Here is a 25986-nt window from a genome sequence, read left to right as displayed (position 1 = left end):
AGTTTGTCTGCAGCACTGTCAAACTGAAATAAAAAAAAAACATTGCAACAAAATGTTGTGCACAGTATACGTGGCAGGCAAATTTCAAGCTTGTATCAGGGTAACCCTGACGACAATCTAATTCTAAACACTGCTATTTGGGAGTCGGAAGCTCGTAGTATGATCCCATCTTTCCAATGAACTAGGGGATTGATTGCCCTGGTACATGGCATCAAACTGTCACAAAGCTGCTAGTGAGAAGGATCTTGTACCTTGATTACTGTGCCAGCCACCTGGGTAAGGCAAGTGGACAAAACTGCTTCGTGCAAAGATGTTTTTCTTAATATGTGCTTAGAATCCAAATGCTTACACCCCAAGTCCTTGCACACCAGCTTCCCCATGGAGGAGCAGGTGGTTTGGATACCTTGCTGCGACAATACTGTGGTATTTTATCTGATCATTTCTTTTGGTGTTCAGCTTACCAGTGCTATAGGGACTGACTGATGCTTTAATTGTCTTGAATGTTTTAAATCTGTTCACCACTAGAGGAGGAGGGGAAAAAGAGGGACATAAATAAAATACACTGTAAACATGTACAGCAGAGCACAAAATTGAAGCATTCATGCTAGTGTAAGCAATTCATGTCTTCAAGGGATATCCTGATCTATATGTGTGCTCAGAGTCCTGTGTGACCACTGGGGAGTAACTTGCACTGATCAGGATAACACTACCTCAAGACACAGCATCCTCTCCATTTTCCAGTCATTGGGCTGAACTAGACAAATTCTTGTCCCATTTTCAGAAGCTAGCACATACACTTTTTTTTTAGGCAATGCTGAGACATTTTTGTCAAAATGTTACTTAAGAATAATGGTTTTGCGTGTTTTGGGTCAAAGGGGAACCGGTTGCAGCCGATGCTTAGGTGTCATCTCCCTAGACAGAAGCAGCAAAGGAAGGGAAAAGCTGCTGGGGAAAGAAGCAGGGCAGCTACCAAGGCTGTGGCTGGCTGCTCGCTGGCTGAGGGGAGGCTGCAGGGGTGAGAGACATGGGCAGGCTGTCAGGGTTCAGAGTGGGGCTGAGGGGGTAGAAATTTCAGACATAAAGCAGATTAAAAGCTCAAGTAAAATGTGCAGCTGGTGGTGTGCTTGTTCTGGTGCAGCTTAAGCTGGTAAAATGTCACCATAAGTTATGCTGATTTAAGGCAGTCCTAAATCAGCCCTCTGACAAGATTGTACTGCTCTCGCCAAGGAGATCATGTTCGGATGCTCAAGGATGTTTAAATCTCTAATTCTCATTGATATTTATCACCAAAGTGCTCAGTCTTAAACTACTAATTATACATCTGTGTGTAGACAGAACCTGGGATGAAGGCATATGAATTCCTTTGTGGATGGAGAATACCTGGCTGTTTCAGGGCATTGTTACTCTCTGTTTTGAGATAACTTTTTAATGAAAAAGATTTGTGACTTTCCCATAAGCAGATGGGTTTTAATACATGTGTTATTCTAATTTTGAAGATCAGGATTTCTTTAAAATATGGCTCTTCTTTGAAGCCCCTACGAGATGGTGATGTTCTGAGAAGATGTTTCTCAATGTGTGTTCTGCCAATTTTTAGCTTTTTGACAAAATTACTAGCTAACTCCAGAGCAATTCCCTGTAGTTAGGAGTGTGTGCAGTCTGTATTGTCAGGCATTACAACTCTATTTATTGCATCTCTTCAGGGATTCCTTTAAGTCAAAGTGGTATCTCTGTGGTCAATAGCCCTGGCTGGGGTTTTTTTGCATAAATACAGGTAGCTTTTTAAACCCCTGTGGATAAGTCATGCTCTTGACGCCCTGTGTTAGAGAAATTAGTCCCACGGTTTACCTGTGGGTTGTACAAAGAAGTTGTTTCTTTTGCTTTGAAACTGCTTAGTGGCTTAAATTTCTGTCTTATCAGCCTTCCCCAACTGCCCAATAAGAGTACCAGCTTCAGTGGAAAGGGCGGTAGGGAAGGCGAGGAGCGTGCAGGGGCGCTATAGCTGGTGTTTGGTAAAAAGTGGATTGTGTTTGAGCCCATATTATGCCAGGATGTTACTGAACCAGAGTTTTATGTTTGTGTGGTGAACTAAATGAAAAGCATCAAGCAATGAGGATTTAAACAAGTGAAGAAGTAAGAGTAGCTAAAAAAGCTCTGAGTCTGCAGTTCTATGGCTTCTTGTCCTCGGGTGTGCTATCAGTCAATATTTGCATTAATCGAAGTGCTGCAATAATACAGCTGAGATTGCCAGCTCTTTCCAAACCGGAATGGCAAAAGTCCTCCTTTTACTTTTGTTGGGGGAGGAACTGGGGCAGTGCGTTATGATTTGGAGATAAGCCACATCCTTCAGCCTTGCTCTTCCTAAATACCTGCCACATCCGTCATTACTCTAAGACTTACTGACACATCTAGTGGTTGTGTGCGTGTCTGTAAAAAAACCCATCACTGCGAGCAAAGCCGACGTCCTCCTAGGGAAGAGCAAACCAGCAGTAGTCTGACAGTGGCACATTCAAAAAGTCCCTTGTTTGGTTTCTGTCTTTAGGAGTCAGCAGAGGGCTCTGTAAGGATGGTGCATTCAGGTGGGGCACTCGGCCTCTGGACTGACGCCTGGGTCTCTTGTGTTGCTTCTCCTGAGGTGCAAAGCCCATGGCTGGTGTTAAATATGCAAAAGAGCGAAGTGGCTGTGGTTCTGAAATGGCCTATACATTTTATCGTGGTAATGCGGTGTCTGCCATCAATAGAGCCCGCCGCAGGCTTTGCCTTTGCATCCTTCCTCCCCTGTTCCATGGCAGAGGCAGAGCACGTGCCCCGGCAGCAGCTGCTGAGCACCAAGCGTGCTGATGGCTTCCTCATTGCACAGGCCCACCTATGGCTTGCATCTTACAAAGGGTGTGTAAGCTGTCCGTTGTTTGCAGTCACCTGGGGGAAAAAAAAAGCCAACAACACAGAAAAACCCTCCCCACAGCATCAAATTCAGGTGACTCATCTCTCTTCCCAAGACCTCTTCAGACACGTGCCATCGAAGAAGGAGGGTTGCAGCCACCTTTGGTGGCACATCACCTTGCCTCAGCAACGTTGAATAAGGGATCGCATACTGTAATCCAACTAAACGTTTTTGGGAAGGCAGGAGAACCAAAAGCAACTGTGGATGAGCTTTGCTGTGGCATGGAGACAAATGTGCTGGCTGCCTGGCTGCAGAGGAATGAGTTTCTGGGAGGAAGAGGAGCTGCTGCTCTCCTGTCCGTTGGGGAAGTGTCAGATGTTGCAGTTGTGGCCTGGGGGAGTCTGGGGAAGCCCCTGCTGAGATAGCTATGGTTATGAGCTGTCCGCAGACTCAGGCAGTCAGTGGGAAACTGTAGTGTGCCTGAATACACAGCATGCTAAAGGTGCAGAAAAGTGATCATTAAAAAAATTAACCAACCCAAACAAACCCCAAACCCCAACAGATTAGGTAAGTGTGCCCAGAAAAAGAGGCTAAACTGAGCCCATAGCCTCCATCTGATTTTGAACGTACTTCTTATGCAGCAGCTCCTTTTTTTTTTTTCTCCTTATATTGTTCTATGTTTCTTGACCTCTGCACTTCACTCCTGAGCAAAGCCTCCTGCTTGTGATGAAATGCTGCTGCTCTCCCCAACTCTTGTTTGTGCTCCTCTGGGAGAGATTAGTAGGTTAATTTATGTGAGTCCCTTGCAGTTTCCGAGATATAAAATGTCAAGGAATTTACAATATCACAATCCTTTATTTATCTGTCCATAATTTTAAAAAATATTCTCAGTCTGTTTCCGTTTGAGTTTACAGCTGGAGTTGGGGGTGACTTGACTGTTGCTTTAATGGTATGTGTCTTTATGGTACTGTCTTTAAAAGGGCTGTGCATGTGTGTATTTGTGCTCGCAGCACAGATCTGTCAGGAGAGAAACTATTTCCTGGTTACTCTGAAAACGAGCGTTTCATGTGCTGTTTTTTTGTTGCTGTTGAATCTTGAATGAGTGATACATGGGGATTAAAATCATAACTGGGCTTCCTTAAAGCCCATCAGGGAATCCCCAAAGCTGCTCTTTGCAGGGCTTGGCATGTGCATTTGGCTGTCAAGCAGAGTACTATCAGAAGCATCCTTCGTGTCACGGGTGGCAGCCTGTGCCATGCAGTGCAGAGCTTTCCATGGCCCCTGGAGTCCCTCGTTATTCCTCTGCAATAGCCATCTTCAGGAGATACGTGCTTCTCCTTGAGTACTGGAAGTTAGGAAAGCAATAAATATCAAACTCCAAATGCAGTGCTGCTAACAGCAGAGCACGCTTTTGCACAACTGGCTTTGCTCTGTTTCAGTTAAAAAAATGAGAGTAGTATTAGCCTTTTATGTCTTTTCTTGGGTTAAGTAGATGGGAAGGGGCCTGTGGTGACTGCTGGATTGAGTTTTGAGCTTCCCAGTGGTTGATACACTTTCCAGGTCCTTTACTGGATAGATGACACAACTCTGCCTCTCTTAAGGCTATATTTTTTAACGATGTTGAGATGCTCCAGTGGGCAGCTTTGAGGTACTGAGGCAGGAAAGTGGGGTAGCACAAAGGGAAGGAAGACAGAGGATGTCTTGTCTGGGGAGGATAGGGTCAAATGTGGGGATTGTGAAGGGGGCTGACACAGTTTCCAGGAAAAGTTGAAAGTACATGGAGGAGACGATTTGTAGCATAGAGGCTGCTCTGTTTGCATGGGACCAAGCCTTAAATGATATAAATTGACACATCTATACTGACTTCAGTGACTTAGACCAGCTGGAGATATGGCCCGGCATGTGCTCAAGTTCAAAGCCCTTGCTGTTTCACACTTCATTTCCTTTTATTCCAAGTAACCCCTGAGCATCAGGCAACTTGTGGTTTGTCTGGCAGCAATGCAGTATTAATCTTTGGAGTAAATGGGTTCTGGGAAGGCGTGAACCAGGCTCCACGTTGCTTGTACATGTGCCTGTGTGTGGCAGTTGTACTGAGCAAGTGTCCTGGTGAGACTGGTTTAGCTCTGGTTTTGCAGGGTGGTCTTATTCTTCACTACAAAGGGAAAGGCACCCTGATCTCTGCAGCTCATCTGCACCTTGACTGATGTTGCCACTCTTGTTGCCACAAAATCTCTGGTGTTTTTACTTAAATTAATTACCAGTAAGCAAGGCCCAGCTCTTCTGTCACCAGAAACAAAGCTGCCTTTCCCAGCAAGACATGCCTTTGACTCACACATGCATCCGCTGGTGGGATAACCTTCTGATAAGGTCTTAGTAACTTTCTGAGTCTGAGCATCCATTCTGATCCTCTTGTGTGTATTCTCAATGTCTTTATTCCTGGGTTTCCCCCTTTTCTGGTTTGGGTGGATTCTGTTAGTGCATCTTTAGTTACAAAAGCTTCACTGGCCATGAGGATTCATACACAGTGAGAGATTTTGAAATCTCCAGCATGGGCTCTGTCTTGCTCTGAGAGCTGCTGTTTTTCCTGGTCATGCATGTGAAGGCTGAGGTCTGAGCTGCCAGGTCAGGCAGTGTCATGAGCTGCAGAAGATAACGGTGAGAAGATACTTTATCTAGAAAGAGTAGGAAGTAAGGAGAGGACAGTGGAGTCATGGGGGCAAGGCAATGCTGAGAGGTCCTGTTCATGCGTGCTCTGCTTTGGTTGGAGGGCTCTCCTATGACTCTGGGTCAGTAACGCATGTGATGTGATCTGTTTAGGCATGTGCGCACCGCTGGAAAAACATTTACTACGAGACGGAGTACATCCTGCCCCACGGCTTCTGCAACATCATTCCCCCCAACCTGCAGCCCCACGGGAGGAAGCTCTTGCCCTGCTACGAAGGTAAGGAGTGGGTGCTGGGAGCAGGGCTCACCTCCCTTGCTGCGCTCTCATTTTACAGCTGCTGTGTTTTCCCTTTATTTGCAAAATCATCCACAGTAACCCTCACTAGTGATATTTTTCTTTTCTTTTTTTTTTTTTTTGAAAACATATGCCTGCCTTGTGGCACAGCTGCAGTGGTCGGGTTTTGGGTGAAGCTGGGAGAGTAGAACAATGACTGAACAGGTCCTGTGACTTACTCTGCATGGTCACAATTTCTTAGAGGAATAATACATTCCTGCATTGCATTTGTGAGACAGCAGCTCTCTCTTCTCTTATGTGAATGATCAGTAGATAGTGATCTGAGCTTGGCCTCTCATGCTTTGCTGTGGCACAGAGTAAAAATCCTGAATTACGTGCAATCAGGAACCAATTTGCCCATTTTATGGAAACACTTTCGTTTTTGTGGTGTGATTTATCAGAGCACTAGAGGGGGGAGAAAGGGCTGCTTAACACCTTGCTCACTTTGGGGAACTTCTGCAGCATTTTATGTTAAACTGCTGCTGTGTTTTGGGTGCTGTAAGGTGTCCTGGTCCTTGTCTGGAACCTCTGAAGGTCTGGGTTTGGGGTCCATGGAGAGGGAGGGCTCCAGCTCTGAGCGGGGGGGGGTGGGGGGGGCTGTGCCTTTTGGTTTTGCTCCAAATCTCAAGTGTCAGCGTTTTAATTTTCCAGCTCTCTGGTGCATGTGAGACTCTTGTATCGTGTTTCCTTTCCTAAAGACTTCTGAAGACAGTGTCTCCTCAGCCAAGAGCAATTAACTAAACCAGAGACATGAGTGTGTTAGGAAGAAGATAGCATATCTCCTAAGATTTCTTGGTCTTTGGAGAAACATTTGGGGGAAAGCACCTTCTCGGTTTCTCCTGTCTGTCCTGGGCATCGTATTTCCCCTCTCGCCTGTAGGAGCCTGAGGAAGTGTGGGTGTTTGGAGGCCAAGACACAGCAGGGTTTGTTGTGGGCAAGACCTCTGATTTCATGTATTTATTTGCTTTTATTCATTTCCCCCCCCTCTCCAAGGTTAGCAGCAGGCTTGCTGCTGACATTAGTAAGTGGGAGAGGGATAAGGTGCTAGACGTCCTGGCAAGTTTCTCTGCTGCTGGTGAGTGGCCGTGTTGCAGCTCAGCAGCCCATGAAGCCAGCTCTGGGGCAGACCTGGCTCACAGTCCTCCATGCCCACTCTTCCTCCTGAGGCAGCTCCTCCCCTCCCTCTAGGCTTTGCTCAGGGAGCTGCCACCACAAACCTGTGCACCTTCTGGAGATTGCTCACACTTGTGTGTTGAGTATTTCCCAGCCCTGAAATCAGTCATTTGAAATGGGAGGGGTTTTGAGTCTCTTGACCCAGCCATGCCAGCCGCTCCGTAGCAGAATACAAGTCAACTATGTAAGCCTTCCTGTTGTGAGCACTGTCCTACTATACTTGTCTTTTTTTTTTTTTTTTTCCCCTTCCCTTGTTCTGTCAGCAAAATCAGGATAAGGCCTCACACTGAGGTAATGCAATCTGCAAACTGCAAATCATCTGATGCTAACTTTATGGTCAACGCGCGCACGCAGGGACGCTGCCGGGGCTCCCTCTGAGCCTGTGTCACTGCTCCTGCGCTGCCTTAAAAGCGGCTTGCCTGAAGCTGTGGCAGGGAGGTGGTTTCTGGAAGAGACGAACTGCCTGTGTTTTTCTGTGCGTCATGTCTTCGGAGTAAAACTGCTGCTAATCTGACAGGATATTTGCCAGGAATTGCTAGAAAATAGAAATGTGTGGGCCTAGTGCACACAGAGCAGCCAGTGGAAAGTTGGCAGGGCTGGTGCAGTACGATGTTGGCTTAATTTCACTCCATGCTAGAGTGAAAATTGGAGGTTTGGGACTGATTTTCTCCTCCCCCATCAGACATGAAATCACAAAGTATCACGAGGGGTGGCTGCATTTGTTTACTCCTGGATCTTTTAGGTTTCAATAAAACAAGCTCAAAGAGAGAGATAGCCGTGGTATGTCACGCAGAGAGATTTGTTGTTTGAGGTTTGCTGTGAAATCAGATTGCAGTCATCCTTGTAACTTTTTTTTCTTTCACTTTCTGGAAGAAGAAGAAGAAATTCTCCTCCACTGACACTGAGGAACAGCCCAAAGCGGGGAAGCAGCGAGTCTGATAGGGATAATAAACACAGTGCGTAATGCAGCTGAAGTGCTGCGACACCGAGAGCCCCTGCAGCCGTCGCTGGGAGGCTGCCGGACCCGCGGCTGCCAACCCTGCACCGGGGAGCACGCCTTGGCCTGCTGAGGTCCCAGTGTCTCAGCCTTCTTGGGGACTTGCGACGCACGAACGGGTGCCCGCAGTCACATGCTCGTTTCCAGAAGCCCCGTGGTTAGCACAGGCAGGGCAGTAAGCCTGCTGAGAGGCTGGTGTGGCTGCATGGTCCACAACCAGAGCTGGCTCTCGCCTACCTGGTGAAGGGTGTAGGCCAGCTGAGTGCATATCAGTCTCCATCCATCTGTGTGTCTGCACCTTGATAGGGATTATTCACTTGTAGAACAAAAGTCTTGTGCCAGAAAAGGAGAGGAGTCTGACCTTGGGACAGACATACTTAATGCATATGGTATGTTTTCTCTCTCCGCATAAAGCAGGCTTAATAATTAAAGACAAAGGAGGAAATGGAAATTTCCTGACTGGATGGTAGTGGTACAACATAGTAGTCTCAATCCATCTTATTCTTGTCCGGCTTCCCTGAACGGGCTGACAGAAGTCTGGAAGCGATTGAGAGCTAATGAGAACAGCAGCAAGCCTAATAGTTAAATGCAATCCCTGTGTAGGAACTAATCTGGTTTATATGAGCTGCATGTCCTTCGTGGTATAGCTGGTGTATGGAGCCACGGTCTTCCAGGCAGTGCTTTCACTTGGTTATTTTTCTCGTAGTTTTAATGGCCTTCCAGAAAAATGGAGCTGCCTCTGCATTCCCCTGATGCATTCAGTTTGCAAAGAAGAAGGGTGGCTGCGTCTACTGTGAGAAGCAGCCCAGCTGATGGGGAATGCTGGGGTGGTTTCCTACTCCTCTGCGGTAGCAGTTGGTGGTGGAGGTGGGAAAGACTGATGGACCCTTTGGTTAGTAAATAAGGGGAACAGCACATGCTCACATGCCTCGCCTCCAAAGGGATAAGCAAGTTTTCCCACAGGGTTCAGACCACATTTGGTTTTCTGGGAGCCATCGGAACATCCCTGCTTTGTGGTGGAAACCCAATACCACAATTCTAGGTCAGAAAGATTACTACTGTTTCTTCCTAGTGTAGCGAAACACTGTAAGATAGAAAGGAAGAGGCTTCCAGTGCAAATGGTGGTTTCCTGTAACTGTCCACTTTGCTTCCATCTATGAAGATACAGGATTTTATTGCAGTCTGGAGCTTATTCTAGGTTATGGCATTGAAGATTGCGTAGAGACTTTTAGAGAGGTTTCCTCAGAGAAGAGGTTGAGGAGCATTTGCCTTCAGAATCTTCACACATCACAGCTTCTCCTTTTTGTTTTTATATTGTTTTATCCAATTACTTCTTCCTCAGCCTTACTTCTCTTATAACCTGAGAGCATCATGGCTACAAACCACTACCATCTTCTCCTCTTTTTTGCTTTATGTATTTATTCATGGCACATCTTCAAAGTCACAGAGGCAGCCACCTCTTCCAGACTCAGCTTCATCTTACTGCTTTGCTATCAGCTGTTGCTGCAGCAGTTAACTTTAGTGGCTTGCGGTCTGTGTAATCAGGGGTGCACAGAAGTCTGCAGGCGATGGGAAAGAACAATAAAGAAGTGTAAAAACAGAGGATCTATTCATGACAGCAGTTACTGCCTGGAGCTATGCGGAAACTACCGAATCCACTGTATGCAATATCTAAACCTCATGCAAATGTTGCTATTCAGGTGTGCAAAAGCTGTGAGCTGACACAGTAACTGCACAATTTCCTGCTGGTTGATCATTTCACTGCATTGATGGATGGATGGCACTGTCGTTCGAGTGACAGGTGTCACTACAGCACGCCGAAGTGGAGGGGAGGTAGAAGCAGTCTTGGTTTTCATGCCTTTTGGGCTCATCTGCTGCTTAGGAGAGGCAGAGTGGCTCTAGGGAGGAGGCAGAAGTCTGTGATGCTGGGCCATTAGTTCAAGCAGATAGTAATGGCAGTGTAAGTGGCTTAAAAACCACCGAACATCACATAAAGCCATGAACACTGTGGAAGTATGAGCTTCAGTGGACATACCAACTCAATTTATTGTACAACCATTTAAACCACCAAATCTTTCCCATTCCTTATGCATTGCAGTTAATAATAATAATTTGGTTCATTTAAAGAGTAAGTGTTTCTTCATTGCCTGACAATGAAAACAATAATGTGTGTGTTTCTGTTCCGTTTCTAGTACATGTATTGCTGATGAAAATCAGCTGTGCTGTGTCCTCTGATGTTGGGACTTTTGTTTCAGGTTACTCCTAGATCTGAATTTGGTGTCTTGTTTTTTTTTTAAGTGGGCAAAATTATATTCTAATAAAACAATGCTGTGAATTCAACAAGGTTTTTGTCCTGATTGGAGAAATGGTTCAAATTTTGTACATATAATGTTTTATCAGAAGAAAATCCTCTGCTTGTCCTAAGAAACAAAGTGATTTTGCATGTTTGTTAAACACTGCTGCATGAAGCTACGGATCTACCTACCACCCTTGAATAGCTGCCTTGTTCCATTGCTAAAGCTGCTACTGTTCCTTCTGCTGTCCTCCGATGGTTTTACATGCCCATGGATTTTCTTTGCAGCCGAATTCAGGGGACAGCTTGTGCAAGCTGGATCACTCGTGCCTGCAGGCACATGTGGACGGGGCCTTTCAGGTGGCTGGAGTTATGGGCGGGCGATGGTTTGGAGATGTTCAGGCCTCACCCAAGTCTATGGCAAAGCTCTGATGGCTGGGGAAGCTGCCATCATGTTTGAGGCTTTTACGCGTTGCTGAACTGTGAAAAAAGTTCTAGAAAGCTTGTTTATAAAAGAAGAGAAGGAAAAATTTGAAAATCCAAAATAAGAAACAAGTTTTATTTGCCTCCCAACCCCCAGTGAGGCATTCCCAGTGGTTATGTCGTTATTCACCTGACCTAAATCACTGCGCAAGTTAAATATTTTATGGCAATTTTCCTCTTTTATTTTAAAGCAAATTGAGCTGTGTGTTTCTTGAAGGAGACGCTTAAAGAAACCATGGGCCAAACGTCATACAATTTTATAGGGAAATACAAGATTTAAAATCCATCAGATTGTCAGCGGGGCCCTCTTGCAGCAGTTGGTTATGGGCCTGACACACAGAACCACTGATGCTCTCAAAAGAAGTATATGCGTTAAGAAATCCCCTCTCCTCATGTCGCAGATGATGGGCTCATTTGGCTTTGAAGAGGCCGGGCCCTGGCCTGGGTACGATCTAGCAGGGACCACGGCCTCTGGGTGCTGTGGTCTGGTGGTGGGCTGGCAGGCTGGGTCGGCCATCACTGCAGCCCAGGGGGGGCTTTGGAGGCAGAGCGTGGTGCTCGCTTACACTGCCTGAGCATCAGCCTGAGCCCCTCTAGTCCTCCATCAAAAATATATATAACCTGTAAAGTGGGATTTAAGAAGGCAGTCTCTAAAGCCTTGAGCTCTGGCGTGACAGAAGCCTCCTGCCAAGGTTAGCAGGTGAGGCAGAAGGATACTTCCAGACCTCCGGGGCCACCGTGGCTAGCGGCCTTTTGTTTCGAATTACAGTAAGTTGAGTGGAAAACTGGGAAGAGGCAAGGTCTGCTCACACTTCAGTACATCATGTAAAGGGAAAAACTTGGCTGGAAGTGAAAACATCCGAGTGGGACAGACGTGGAACTTGCTGCATTTCATCCTATGCAAGGGTGGGAATCCAGCCATAGCAAAGGCAGGGCCTTTAGGACATGCACAGCATTATTTTTCAGGAAATGCCAGAGGGAGAAACCTCATCTCCTCGGCTCTCTGAATAAAAAAATGTTCATATCAATGAACAAATATTTTTTTCCCAGGAAAGGAGTGCCTGGCTCTGTGAGAGACTATATAGAAGAGGTAGCAATTCAGAGCCCCAGCACTTTCTGAATAGCCGTGAGCAAGTATGGGCATCATTTCTCTGAAATTGTAGTCGTGCATTCCTACTAGGAAACCCAAGCGTGCTTCTGGCCCTCCTGGTCTGCTGGGACACACATCTGCTTTGGCAGGACCCTGCCTTGCATTAGGCATTTGGGCTGTAATTTGTGGATCAAGTCACTGTTCTGCATGGTCTTTCCAATTCAACCTCTCCCTGTGCAACTGATAGGACCTCATCAAATTCTTTAAAATCTGAGCATCTTTACGATGTTAGGAAGAGACTATATATAATATATCAAGGGGGAATGGTGAGTGTGTCTGTGTGTATATATATCTCTAAACATACACTATTTTGAAAAACATCTGTGAGAAGGCAGTTTATAATTAATTCCTTTTGATTTTCAATAAGATAAAGTGCAACAAAAAGGAAGTTGCTTGGTTCCAAAGAGGCAATCTGCTCATTGATTTCATTAAAATTTTTATAATTTAGCAATGAGTTAATGGTGCTTACTTAAATAAACATTAAAAAAATTCACAATTACCAGGCTATATGGTGAATGTTTTTGGAGCCTAAATTACTGTAATATGCAAGAAGTGGCAATATGCTGAAGCTGGGCACTCATTAGTATGGTAAATATTTGAAAATAATGCTCTGGAAAAAAACAGCGAAGGTTCTGATCCAGCTCTTAAGTTTCAAACACTCCTAAACCGAAAATGTTTGGGTTAAGGCAGGGTAGAAAATGATTTATTTTTTGGTTTTTTTAGTTCCTTCCCCTCCCACCCCAAATTTAATGTATTTCTAAAAATATTTTTTTCCTCTTCTGTAAAAAGATAAAATAAAAATTCCTCAGGTTTGATAGGAGAAACAATTGCTACATAAAACACAGAAACAAAAACTATAGTGATGCTGGTTGGGTCCCCTGTGAACTGGAGCTTGGAGCAGGGGGCCATGACAAGCAGCAGACCTGAGCATCCCTCAAATGAGCCTGTTTGATCACTCAGAAGCACAGCGCCCTCTCCTCACTCACTGCCTCACTCTGGGGCTGGTGTCCTGAAGCATCCCTCCACAAGAAATGTTTATGGGGACTTTTGTGACTGTCACTGTAGGGGAAAATCACTTTATTTCTCTGAGGTAGTGATGGACCTGAGGATTAAACCTGCTAGTGCAGGGTTGGTGGCACACAGGCATCTGCATCACCTTTTGATCCCCCCTTTCTAGCTGTGCTGATCTGGCTTCCGGAGGTGGAAGCCTCTTCTGATGCACCTTTACTGGGGTGATGCTGCTGCTGTTATCATGTTACTGTAATACTGCTTATTTAGCAGCACGCTGGCTGTCCCCCCAGTTTCAGGCCCCTTGCATTACCCCCCGATGTGTGTGAGGGTGCTGCCATGGTGCTCACTGGTGGCAGAGCCATTGATAAAACCCAGGAGCCCTGCATGCTGGAGTCTCTCCAGGCTGTGCGTGTGGTACTGCAGTCAGCTCAGGTGGAGAGCATGTGCCATGCCAGGGATGATCACAGTTTGTTTTCTTTCCTTCTCCCATCCAGAGTACAAGAAGAAGTATGGGGAGGAGCACGGCTCATGCCAGGCAGGGATCGCGGGCTTCTTCACAGAGGTGAGCAGGGGCAGGGACGGGGTTGGTGAGCATCTCTCCTGCCACATGCCCCAGGAGGGGAGCCCCGAGCATGGCTTGGAGAGGTGGCTGAGTGCTGAGCATGGTCCCTTCCTGCCAGCAAACACCCTCCTGCCTTGTCCAGCCTCCTGGGTGCCTGCATCTTGAACAACGCCTGCCCAGGGGTTCATATGTAGGGGGAGGGGTGTGTGTCTCAAGGTCTGTGGACAAGAATGAATGAATTGATCCTGGGAAGCATCCTCAGGGAATATTTTTATTCTGTACACCCCAAAACTTGCATAGAGGCATTTCTGTGTCTAACATCAACTCTTTACTTTAAATGATGATGTAAAACAGTCCTCCCTGAACCATTTTGTTTATGTATGTCTGTATGCAGGTATATGTATCTGTGTGAATATACATATGCACATGCATATACGTACGTAAGATAAACACTTTTTTTTTCAGTTCTGCTTCAGTTCTTTATTACAAAAATATAGAGAAAAAATAGCATGGTAAAATATATGCTTCAGAGCTGTTCTGAATACTGGACTGAAGTTTATCAGCCATGTTTTAATTATGTTAAGGATGAATTTGTTCCTATATGTATGTATTGATTTTTTTTGTAATGTTTCAGGGTTAGGGTTTTTTGGGTTTGTTTTTGTTCTTTTTTTTAAATTTTGTTTTGTTTTTTTAAGGAAAAAAAAAAAGCTGTTTCAGTGTCAGACTCCTTGTTACTGTCATGTCGAGTGTATAGTCACTCACAGAATCACAGAATCATCTTGGTTGGAAAAGCCCTTGAAGCTCCTCCAGTCCAACCATGAACCTCACGCTGACCATTCCCAACTCCACCAGATCCCTCAGCGCTGGGTCAGCCCGACTCTTCAACCCCTCCAGGGATGGGGACTCCACCCCTGCCCTGGGCAGCCCATTCCAACAACTAAATTATATATAATAAACCAACTCCTAATTATATATGCACTGGTCTGCAGAATTTATTGTCTAGGCTGATATCAGCAGAATAAAGGTGTCCTCTCTGAAATGGCAGAGGGTGATTTCTGAGTAAACTGGGATGGCAGGTGATGTTGCCACAGTGGCACTGTCCGATAACTGGATGTTCAGCCAGCAGCAGCTGTTTCCTGGCTTGTCTGCTCTCTCCAGCCTGTTTCTGTTCCCATGCTTTAAATCCTCCTTTGCTACCCTAGTTCAAAAGATATCTTTGAACTTTCATTGCTTCAGCCCGATGGCATCTCACTGAGCAGGAAACGCAGATAAATGGCTTTTTAGGTCAAACAGGCAAGCCCCTACCGTATATTCAGCGCTGCTGATGGTAGTCGTTCCTGCTGGTAAATGATCCCTTGACCTCAAGGGCATGGCCCCTCCCAAGGAAAAAAGCTGTTGCCAAGCACATTCTGCTCTCTGGTTGGGTTTGCAGCCCTGTCCCCATAGTCTTATTAGAAAAATCTCTTGTTTAACATATCCTTCTGACTGGAACTGGTCAGCCAAAGGGATCCTGGGTGTGGGAGCATTTTCCCACAAGGATGGAGTCCACCCGTGGCCTTGCACTGAACGAATATGTGAGGCAAAGCAGCTGTCTCATGTCTCCTCCAGGGATGGAGAACTTACCTAGGCTTAATGCTCCCCAGGCTTGATTTGATCCCTTGCTGGAGATATTTAAAACCACATCCAGGAGTAAGGTTTCCCTGCAAGAATGCTGGATGCTTTGAGGCAACATTTTCCCACTCTTTCTTGCATGCAGATGTACCTTGGATTTTGATTCAAAAGCATTATCCATGGGCATCTACCTTTGGATGCTGGATCAAACTTTGCCTCATTTCTGGCCTTTTAAAATCCTGAATCATGCTGGGTGTCTGTAATGAAATATAACCAGATTGTCTCTCAAAGAGCAGAGCGTATCTGAGGACAGAGCAAGGCAAAATATTCCAACCATGACATAATGCACACCCTGCTTGTTGAGTGCATAGCAGCTCTTGAGCTTCAGAGCAGTAAAATCCAAACCCTGTGTGCTGTATCCTTCATGATGCAGGTTGGTGTAATGTGTCAGCCAGCATTGGGGCATGGTCTGTAGCTGAGTGTTGGGTCTGGGTGGGCTAGGGTGCTTCTGACACTTGGTGAAGGTCTTCAGGTCTTCTGGAGGATGGTTGGGCAAGGCAGCAGGTGGAGAGAGATTTTTGGGAGGACTGTGTTAGCAGGGATAAGTTTGATGGTTCATAAGGCTGAGGGAGGTCTTCCGTCGAAGTGGCAGAACAGCTGAGCAGACGTGTGCCATAAAAGAGGAGACTGTGTGTCTCTAGGGTGTGTGCAGTGACCTCCATGTTTGGGAAGAAGGATACTCTCTACATGCACACAGAATGGAGATTGTTGGTGTTTTAAGTTAATATCATGTCCCTTCTCCATTACTGTGTAAAGCATGAACTTTTGTCCAGTTTTGATTGTGACTTATTTTTTTCCCCATCCTTTCCCCCACGCCCTTCTGTTTTTCCTGTTGTAGGAGCTGGTCATCATGGGGGCACCAGGATCTTATTATTGGACAGGAACTGTCAAAGTACTGAATCTTACTGACAACACATATTACAAGCTCAACGATGATGCTGTGATAGCCAGGCGATACACATACCTTGGTAAGCAGCTGTCTGGTGCTCACTGTGAGAATGGATCGGTCCAAGAACATATTTCAAGGCTTTAATGCTGTAAAGTTGATTCTGGGTTTTTTTTGGTGGTGTAGAGTGTTTTTATGAGAAGTGTGAAAGGAATAATATCTGAATTAAAAGGTTACCTATGTGGAAAGAAATATAAGCAAAGAAGTAGCCAGAATATTCAATTTTTGTTTGCTTGTTTAAAAAAAACTTTGTTATAATTTTTTTGACTAATATAGAAAATGCATTTCAACTGAAAAGCAGGTTGGATGGTAGTGGGCCTCCTACATTCCTGCTTTTGCCTTGTGACGGACAAATTATTTGTCATTGGTTAGGCTGCGTGTCTGCTTACACCTGCCTTTAAAATGGGTACAACACATAGTTACAGAATGTATATTGCAGATACAAATTTGTTTCAACAAAAATAGCACCATGTAAGTGAGTCATTGGGAACAGAAGGAGGTTGTGAAAGGATTGGCTATAGGTTTGGGTACATCTTTAACTCAGTTGATTTTACTTGCTCTAAAACCAGTTAATGTCCCCAAAATACTTAAAGGTTTCCACCTAATTTCCGGTGCCTAAGACTGTTGAGACCTAGAAGGCATTTCAGTCAGTAGTTTGATACTGTTTGACTAAAGACTCACACTGACCTCTCTTTTTCCCCTTAACCTTTAGTCTTTAAAAAAATACCACTTGGAATATGCTGCTTGATGATAGCTAATCGAGGAGTGTATATATACATATTTAAGGACATAAATAGATTTTGTCACTGATAGACCTGAATTATAGTGTTTACCATGTAGACGAGAGCCTCATAATTTACAGCAGAAGAGCAAGGCAAATACAAGATAGCCTTAGAAGGAAAGCACTCTACTCTTCTTTCATTATGTATCATTTTAATATATCAAATAAGACTGAATCTTTGATCTCCTTCTTTCAAATACACTCCTTCTTTCTTTGATCTATCTTCCCATTTTTCTTCTTGCCTAAACAAAAATCTTTTTAAGCCATTAACTTCTTTGACCTCTTTGCCTACTGTCCTCTGCTCTCCCCCCACCCCATCCCCCAACCAAAAAGGCACGTAATTTTCCAAGCCTTCCTGGGCAGTGATTTTAGCCAAAGGAGGACACTGCTGTCTGGTCAATGTGGGACTGTTGCTTTTTGACGTGATACTTTCTTTGCAGTGATGTAGTTTCTTTGTCTGTGTGTGCCTGTTCCTGTTTTACCGCTTCCCTTTCTGCACTCGTGCTTACCAAGTACCTGCTTTGTGTGTCCCTCACCCAGCTCCACACACACCTTTTTTCTCTCAGCTTTTGGAAGAGTACTGGAGGGCGTACTGTGGCTTCCCACTGCAGTGAGCTTTTGAGTGGAATATTGGCACATCCTGAGCAGAATGACTGTTGGATGCAAACAATGTGCAGCCCGGGAGGAGCAGTGAAACCTGACGAGTGTGATCCAGCTGGCTGACCTGTTTCTCAGGCTCTTCCTTTTCATGATTATTTATTTATTTATTTATTTCCTCTCTCCTCTCCCACTCCACCCCATCTCCCGCTCAGGATATGCGGTGACAGCAGGTCATTTCTCTCAGCCAACTACCACGGACGTTGTAGGAGGAGCTCCCCAGGATGGAGGCATCGGAAAGGTGCGGCTTTTTGTCAAACAATAATGTGGTCAGATGCAACAGGGCAAAAAAAGTAATACTGATGCAGTTCCCACATGTTTGAGAAGCCAAGAGGTTTTTGTCTGCGGGGTAGTTTTGGAGCACTGAGCAGGGGAGAGGTGAGGTAGTTTGATGAAGTCATCAGTTTTCTTTACCTGTCCCTCCTGGTGCCTTACATCCCTCATCCATCTCTTTCCTCTCTCTCTCACCCAATCCTTACAGTAGTTATTTTAATGAGACACAGGCAACATTTCTTTCACACAGCTTTTGTTTAGGATTTGTAACATACAGGTATCACTTAAACCTTGCCTGGAAATTAAAATATTGATAAAGAGAGTTTGTCTTCTGATTGTTTTCTTCATACATTTGACTGTTTCAGCATTTATGTTTCAGTACCACCCCTAATAGCATGAAAAGCCATTTACTAGGTGATTTGATATCCCTCTTAAAACTTCATAATACCTTCATGTTTAGTGGATTAGACTCTGGGTTTCTGCCAGCTGTACTTAGAAATCTTGGTGATAATCTCTTGAGAAGGAAAAAAAAATAGGCATACGTAAGTTTGATGTCCCAAAGATGTAAGCAAGTGAATGGCTAGATGGAAATGGCTGGTGAGTTAGCTGTGCCTGCCGTGTCTGTGCCAAGTACCCAGCTGCTATCGGGGGAGCCAGTTGACTCTTACACACTTCTGAAACAAAGGTAGAGAGTGGGAGTGGGGAGAGGGAGGGAAGGGATGTAAAGGATGTGTTTTTGTCCCACTTTCTTCAAAATTCAATCCTTTCAAGACCTGCTGCCACCATGTGCTTGAACAAGGATGTCCTGCAGCCCCCTTCCATCTTTGTCCCCCTGGCTCTCCTGCTCTATAGGGACATCAGTTGTAGCTGAGTCATAACGATAAGGAGTGAGAGGTCTCCACTATGAGGAATGATGGCCTTTGGTTTAGGAAGATTATTTTTGGCAGTAGCCGTGTCCCAGAGGGTAGCAGCGCAAGTGGGGAAAATGGTATAAAACCAGAGGATGAACATGGTACATACACCTGATCTGGCGTGACTAGGACATACGGAATATAGTAGCAGTGCGGTTGCTACTGAGAGGACACGTGCATGGGAGAGACATAATTTATTTGTCTCAGGTGCTGTTACAGCCGCTGCAATGCACCTTCCTTCCAACCTGTTTTCTCTGTGGAACAGATACAACTTCTGTACAAGGAGGGGGAAAAAAACAGCTGCTAACATAAGATCCATGAGAAAGCAGCTGGCCCTGTAGTTTAAAGACTGCTGCTCTGGTTGCAAAAGCTCCTGTTATTCTCTCTTGGCATGGAATGTGGGTAGCAGGAACATGTGGCAAAGGGGCCATAAGAGGTGTTGAGTACAGGACATTACACTGAGCAGTCCTGTCCTGCTTTCCACACTCTCCAATAAGCTAATCCTTTCCACTTCCCTGATAGAAAGTGATTAGCATTGCCACACCCTTTTCACTGAAGGTAAATCCAAGATACTTAATGAAACTGAGTCATTTCTCCAAAGTCACTGAGAGTGTCATTAGTTAAGACTGGGTTTGGAGTTGTGACACCTGGCAACGTGCTCTCGCTGCTAAACATTCGACTGCAAAACCTAGGGAGTCCTTTATATCTAGAGCAATTGTCCGCAGTAAATCTGTGCTGTGTTCTTGGCTGAAAACAGCTTTGAACTCTGTCTCGCCACCTATTAATAACTCTCCACATATTCAACTATGTCAAGTGCTTGGCTCCGCCACGTGGCCTTGGAAGTAAGGGATCCTCTGTCCTGCAAACTGACTGAGCACCTGCTAGGAGGGAGCCTGTCAAACGCTGGAGGAGTCTCCAAGGCTGACCGAGCCAGCCTTTTTGCCAAAGGGAGTCCCTTTCTACAAGCCATACATTTTAGGTCTTTAATTTTGACACAAGATCTGTTATTGAATTTGTATCAATACCTTTTTCCCCAAGAGTTTCTGGTTAAACAGTTTCTCCTGTGGAAAAGAGCAATGAGTGGACCGTGTTTGAATAGTTTTCTGATTTACAGATTGTTTCAGACAGAAGCAGTGTAGATGCCTTGGGTGGTCCGATTGGGATCTCTACTCTGACCTTTGCTAAAGCATTGTGAAGTTTGCAGTGCAGTACGTGCAGGCACGTGTCCTTGAGAAGGGAAGGCTGGATAAGGGTTTATTATGGGTTGTTAGGCGTTTGAATGGGCTGCCCAGAGAGGTGGTGGAGTCCCCATCCCTGGAGGTGTTTAAGAGTAGGGTCAACTTAGCGCTGAGGGATATGGTGTAGTTGGGAACTGTTAATGTGGGGTTGATGGTTGGACTGGATGATCTTCAAGGTCTTTTCCAACCTAGACAATTCTGTGATTCTGTGAAGGGAAGGGGAGTGGGGTTATGCCTTCTCAGCCTTTTGCTCTGCTCGTTTCCAGGCAGTCTCCAGATGCCACTTGTTTGAGAGTTGCAAAGTTCCTTTACTAGATACTTTTAAATATTGACATGTGCACATACACACATGTGAACCAAAAATGTAGGCGACAAGATACTATTCAAGCATTTCTCATGATAAGAGGCCTGTGATTCATCAGGAAAATGCGGAACTCTATGTTTGTCTTTAAAAGAAGACTGAGCAATAAAGTGGTCATGAAATTGGATCTTGGTGATAGCCATGGCCATGATCATGATTTAGATATTATTTAGAAAGCACCAATGCTGTAACATTATGTACTTCATAGTTAGTATTGGTTAACTTTTTTTCTTTTTTTGCTTTTCAGGTTTATATTTTCAGAACAGACAGACGATCAGGCTCTCTAATAAAGATTTTTCAGGCTTCAGGAAAAAAGGTGAGCTTTTATGTATGTGTGTTTTCTTTTGCAGGGTAGAGAAGGGGGAAATAGAGGGAGGATCATCTCAGAGCATCATTTACATTCCGCTGCTTCATGAGTTGTGAAGCAAATTCTGTCTCTCCTTATCCTCCCAGAAGAGCTAAAGCTATGGTACAGACTAGCTCTATACCCTTTCTTCTGTAGCAGTCATGACTGCAACATCTGCTCAATGTCCACGTGACTGAAATTAAAGATCGTGCTGAAAATTTTACTAGTGGTTCTCTTTAGCTTTATGCAACTGTAGCAGTGCCTTCTGAGACATGGGATGTGGGTCTCCAGGTGAGCCTAGATGCAGAGATTTCTTCTTAGTAGATGTTACTGGGAGATGTGGGTGGCCTGGAGCTTAGTTTAGTACACAAAGCCCCAGCCTGTTTTTCTGTGTCCTGCTGTGACAGAGGGGGTATTAGAGTTACGCTGTTTTGTGGAGGAGCAGCTTCATTGCCTCAGGATACGATGATTTCCCTCTTCCCACCATGAATCAGTCCTGCATTTTGCTCTGGGTCTGATGTCTTAGAACTGAACCGTGCTCCTCCCCCCTCCACCCCCGCCTTGAAATTTAGTGAATACTAGTGAGATCCAGCTCCCCCTGTCCACTGTTGTGTTTGAGTGGGGAAAAGTTTGTGTTCTTCACTGGAGGATTGCTGGAGATGTGTTGCAGGGGAAACAAAGTGGACAGTATGTCTAACTATAGGTAACAACAAAAAGATGTCTTATTTGGGAATAATGCAGTGAGGAACCAATGCTCCTTACCTGGGGTTGCCTGTGTTCTTCTGCAAGGAGAGGAAATGCAGAAGAAAAAGGTGACTTCTGGCTTTAGGAAGACTTGCCACCCTCAGAAGGATCTAAAGTGTTTGGCTATATCATCAAGTTGGGAGTGTTAGCATGTTTTGTTATTTTTTCCCGAAAAAACACAGTTGCAGTCTTTAAAAACACGCCTGGAATAGGGGAAAACTGCAAGGGTGTGTGGGTGGATGGTGTGACTTGTATTTTAGGGCCTCTCCAGGGGAGAGGCACTAGCAGGAGTGCACTAGCAGGAGTGCAGACATCTTGAAAGGAAAAGACCTCCCAGTTCATCCAGGGCATCTCCTGTGTTTGATTGCTTCCTGTTCATTTCTTTCCTTGTTGACTTTTAAATATCCCTAAGGATGTGCTCCTGGAGAACTATTCCTCAGCCTCATAAACAGAGCTATCGGGAAGTTTCCAGGTCTCAGCCAAAAACTTTAGTTTTTCAATTTAATTGTGTTATTCTTATATGTAACTTAACTAATGAAGTATTTGCATCCTTCAGGTACTTCTGGGCTGTCATCTCCTCCTTCCCCATTAACATCTGTCTTCTACAAATTCTCTAAAATCCAAATGAGAATTTTATTTTAAAGAGAAGGCTGTGCTAAATCCCCCTTTCTTTGTTTTGTGATTGAAATATAACCAGACATGCTCAGCAGTAAGCACTGCCTGGAAATGAGCTCTCACAAAATGCTGCGTCCTTCCCAGTGGTGTGAAAGTTCATTGCTCTGACATTCTTCTTAGACAGATGTTAAAAGCAGGCTAGTTTCTTCCTTCCCTTTTTTATTGCTGGAGGCTGAACTAAGAAATCAAATGCAGACAAGAAAAAAGAAAGTGCAGTGCCTTGTGACAAATGTTAAGTGCACAATCTTCAGGTTCTCACAGCACTGTGAACTCACCCACGCTACAGACGTACCATGTGGCAGTTAAGTAAATAAGAGTCTTTCCCTGAAAACTGCCTGAATACATAGTGAAATGCTTTTCATAACTTTCGCTCCTTACCCATGAGAAATTTGTTTTAAAACCTTAGTGGATTAAAAAAAATAAACAAATAAAAAATCCACAAGGGAACTTAAGCTACAAAATAACTGGAATCAAATGATGTTTGAGGTCTGACCTTAAACCCACACAAACACAAAAATCTGAATTACAAACTGAAACTCTATCCTTAACTCACCCCACTATATATATTTAGCAACTTTTAAATCTTATGGACTGCAGAGAATAGAATTGCTGCTGCCCATCTCCTACCCTGCCCAGTAGCTCAGGCTCGTGCATCTAAATGTAAGAGGCATGGAAGGCTGTGGGTCAGAAATCCTCAATGAGGAATGCAAAAGCATGCAAGAAATGTGATTCATTCTTTTTAACCTAAATAATTATTTCTGTAGCCTCAATTTTTCCTACTATGTAAACAGCTCTCAATTTCAAATAAGAAATGGTATCTTTTACTTTTTCCTTTGGAAGTTGCTTTTAATTTTGAGCCTATGGTTTGTAGTTGGTCTCAAAGAGTAAGCCTTGTGGTACCTTAGCAGAAGCGGATGAAATAAGGGTGGAATAGCATTCTTGCTTTCGGTTTCCTTTTTGTGTTTAAATGGGTTTTGAAATTCATAATGTGAGTGCTGATTAGCATTTAATGTTAACTCGTATCAAAAATTATGTAATGAAATTAATATATTTCTTAAAGTTAAGCAATTGAGTTTTATCAAGCAGTATTAACTGGAGATTGAGAGTGGCTTAGGTTTTCTGTGTATCAACTGAAAAGCTTTTATTGAAAGTCTTTTTTCGGTGTCAACTCACCTGCCAGTAGACGAGAGGAAAGGCTATGATCAAAACCCACAACCAGTACTGCTCTTTGAAGGTGATTGATACAGATAGATACAAATAGAGCTGGGGAAGATAGTCCACAATCAAGAAGTAATTTTAGATGCCTCTTTTCATGGTTACCCTACCCCTTGCCTATTTTTCTTTTTTCTTTATTTTTTAAGGTATCCCCAGAAGATATGTGGTACCCAACCTCACGTCTCTTTAGGAAGTCTGGCACTGGGCGTGAATAATCACTAGCCAGGTCTTGGTTTGGGAAACTTATTTCACGCCTTTCTGGGTTTAAGCATTTGACAAGTGAAAGCTAGTCTAAAAAAGCTCTTTAAGTGCCTCACTTAAGCGTGTCCCGGGATATAAATTTTATTCTGTTGGTAAAACATCCAAGCTGATGCACTGTTACAGTAAAGTGTTTAATTCCTGCCAGAATTATCCCCTAAGCTCTCTCTGTAGGAGTGCTTGTGAGTGATAAAGCATCAAGTCACCATTTGAAATTAAAAAAAAAAAAAAAACAACAAACGCCTAAATGACTTCCTCCTGTGTGTGGGCAGATACTGAATGCTTTGTTGTGACTCGACTTGGTTACAGATGGGCTCTTACTTTGGCTCCTCCTTATGTGCAGTTGATCTGAACTCTGACGGGTTGTCAGACCTGCTGGTCGGAGCACCTATGTTTTCTGAGATCAGAGATGAGGGTCAAGTCACAGTCTATATCAACAGAGGAAACGTGAGTATGTACAGGAGGTGACTTGGTAAGGGACGAGGGTGTGGGTTTGGGCAGGGTAACACTAATGTCCTTCCAGCACTACATGGATGAAACTTGATGTCTCAAATAGTGGGGCTCTGGATGTCTCTAGCAGAGCATGAAGTCATGGAAAACTCTCATCTGGTATCATGGCTTCCCAGACACCAGCCCACATTCATCACAGAGCTGTGAATCTTTCGAGGAGGTCTGGGAAAGTTTCTGGTTTTATGTTGAAACTTGGTGGTATTTGTGGCTTTACATGAATTTCATGCCAAAACCAAATAAGAGTCAGCAGCTTTGACAGAGTTTTCTTTGTGTTTTGGGTGGTCACTAGGACCTACAAATTAGAACACAGATGGCTGGGGATTTAGGAGACCTTGTGAAGAGAAACCAGAGAATGAATTCTTGTTGTCTTTACGTTATGTCCCATATATAGACTTCAGGGGAAGTTCTTATCAGCTGGTACTGTTGGATTTCACATGACCCAGCAACAGTCTTGGAAAAGTCTGAACTTTGTTGCATCAGCAAAAGAAGATCATTTTTATGTAGTATTTATAGGAAAACAATGGCTGTTTAGGTATTATTAAATATTTAATATTCAAGTCCCAAACCTGCTGTCTCTAAGGAGGAGTTGTTATGGACTAAAATGAAATTGGTTTGCTTCATCAGTATTTTGTGAACTTTAATGTATAGAGTTTGTTTGTGCTAGGCTTAACATTCACCACAAGTCCTATAGGCAGCATTTGGGAGACTTCAGAATTGCTTTTGGTGTAATTTTGTTTTCTATTATCACTCCTTTAAATGAGCCTTACTTTTTCAATTTGATCCACAGGCTGTCCCAGTTCTTATATTGCAGTGTTGCTGCTGGGTCCTCAGGATAGGGCCCAGAATGCCAAGCAGATAATAGCCAACATTTCCTGCTCACAGTGAGAGCATGCATGAGTTAGTTTTTATGTTTTATAAAACAATCAGGAAACTAGTAGGAGTTTCTTACACTCCTGCAGCAATAATTACTTGCAGGAACAATGACTTGCAGGATTGTGGGGTTTATTTTGGGGTTTAGACATTTTAAACTCTGTTTCATTCTGCAAGCACCATTGCTTAAGAGGTGGTTGCAGCGGATCAGAGAAAACTGCATTATAACACAAGCATGCATAGTGATGCTACATTTAGTAGGATTGTGTTTTGCCCTTTCTTGTGAGGACTGCAGAGAAATGAGTCGCACATACAGGCCTGCCTGTCTCCTCTCTGTTGTGTTTCAATTTCATTATGTGGGATTTTCTTGAAGTCAGCAACATCCCACAGCCAAGAAAAAGATTTTATTACATGTTCCAGAGGGCAGTTTACTCTCATTCACAAAGGAAGCAAAACCAAAACAAAACAACCCTTGAGGTGGGTACAGAGTTGGATTGCGTAACTAAATTTTGTTTTCTTGTGGAAATGTTCCTTTCCCCTTGAGGGAAGACTGCAAGAAGCTAAAGCTTATGTATCTGACCAGAAAGTGGGTGGGCAAGAAATACCAGATCCATATAAGGCTTCTCATGGCATAGGAGTACAAAGCTACTTTATTCTGAACTTTCCTCTGTCTCTTTATTGCATTAAGTCCCTTTCCTTATTCTTCATTTCAGGAGGCTTTTTGGGGACTTTGTCTTAATCCTTCTATCCAATACTTAAAAAGTTTTCAAATCCAATTTCCCAAATGTTCTTTGCTTAGGGGAAAATTCTCCTTAACTCGCTGGGGTTTAGCTGAATAGGCTTGGGCTGAGGGTTTCACTCCTCGGATGTAATCTGTCAGCAGAACAAGCTCTGGGCGTTTGGAAACCTTCATGAGGTCACCAAGCCCTGTGAGTGCGTTAGTTACATCACTGAGTTATCATTTAGTTAATTTAGCATTTTA

General features: G+C 44.2%; 1 protein-coding gene across 2 annotated transcripts in view; it reads left to right on the top strand.

Annotated features, from left to right (window-relative positions):
* ITGA9 (integrin subunit alpha 9) overlaps positions 1-25986 on the top strand; it is a 228945-nt gene that overhangs the window by 10606 nt on the left and 192353 nt on the right. For both annotated transcript variants that reach the window (XM_074881876.1, XM_074881788.1), the window contains exons 4-9: positions 5699-5822; positions 13481-13548; positions 16058-16187; positions 17759-17844; positions 20634-20702; positions 23934-24071. In XM_074881876.1, the coding sequence (XP_074737977.1) occupies positions 5699-5822; positions 13481-13548; positions 16058-16187; positions 17759-17844; positions 20634-20702; positions 23934-24071 (615 nt within the window). The remainder of the gene's footprint in view (positions 1-5698; positions 5823-13480; positions 13549-16057; positions 16188-17758; positions 17845-20633; positions 20703-23933; positions 24072-25986) is intronic.

The sequence above is a fragment of the Strix uralensis genome, chromosome 1, assembly GCF_047716275.1.
Source record: "Strix uralensis isolate ZFMK-TIS-50842 chromosome 1, bStrUra1, whole genome shotgun sequence".
Classification (NCBI taxonomy): domain Eukaryota; kingdom Metazoa; phylum Chordata; class Aves; order Strigiformes; family Strigidae; genus Strix; species Strix uralensis.
This window is presented reverse-complemented; position numbering and strand designations above follow the sequence as displayed.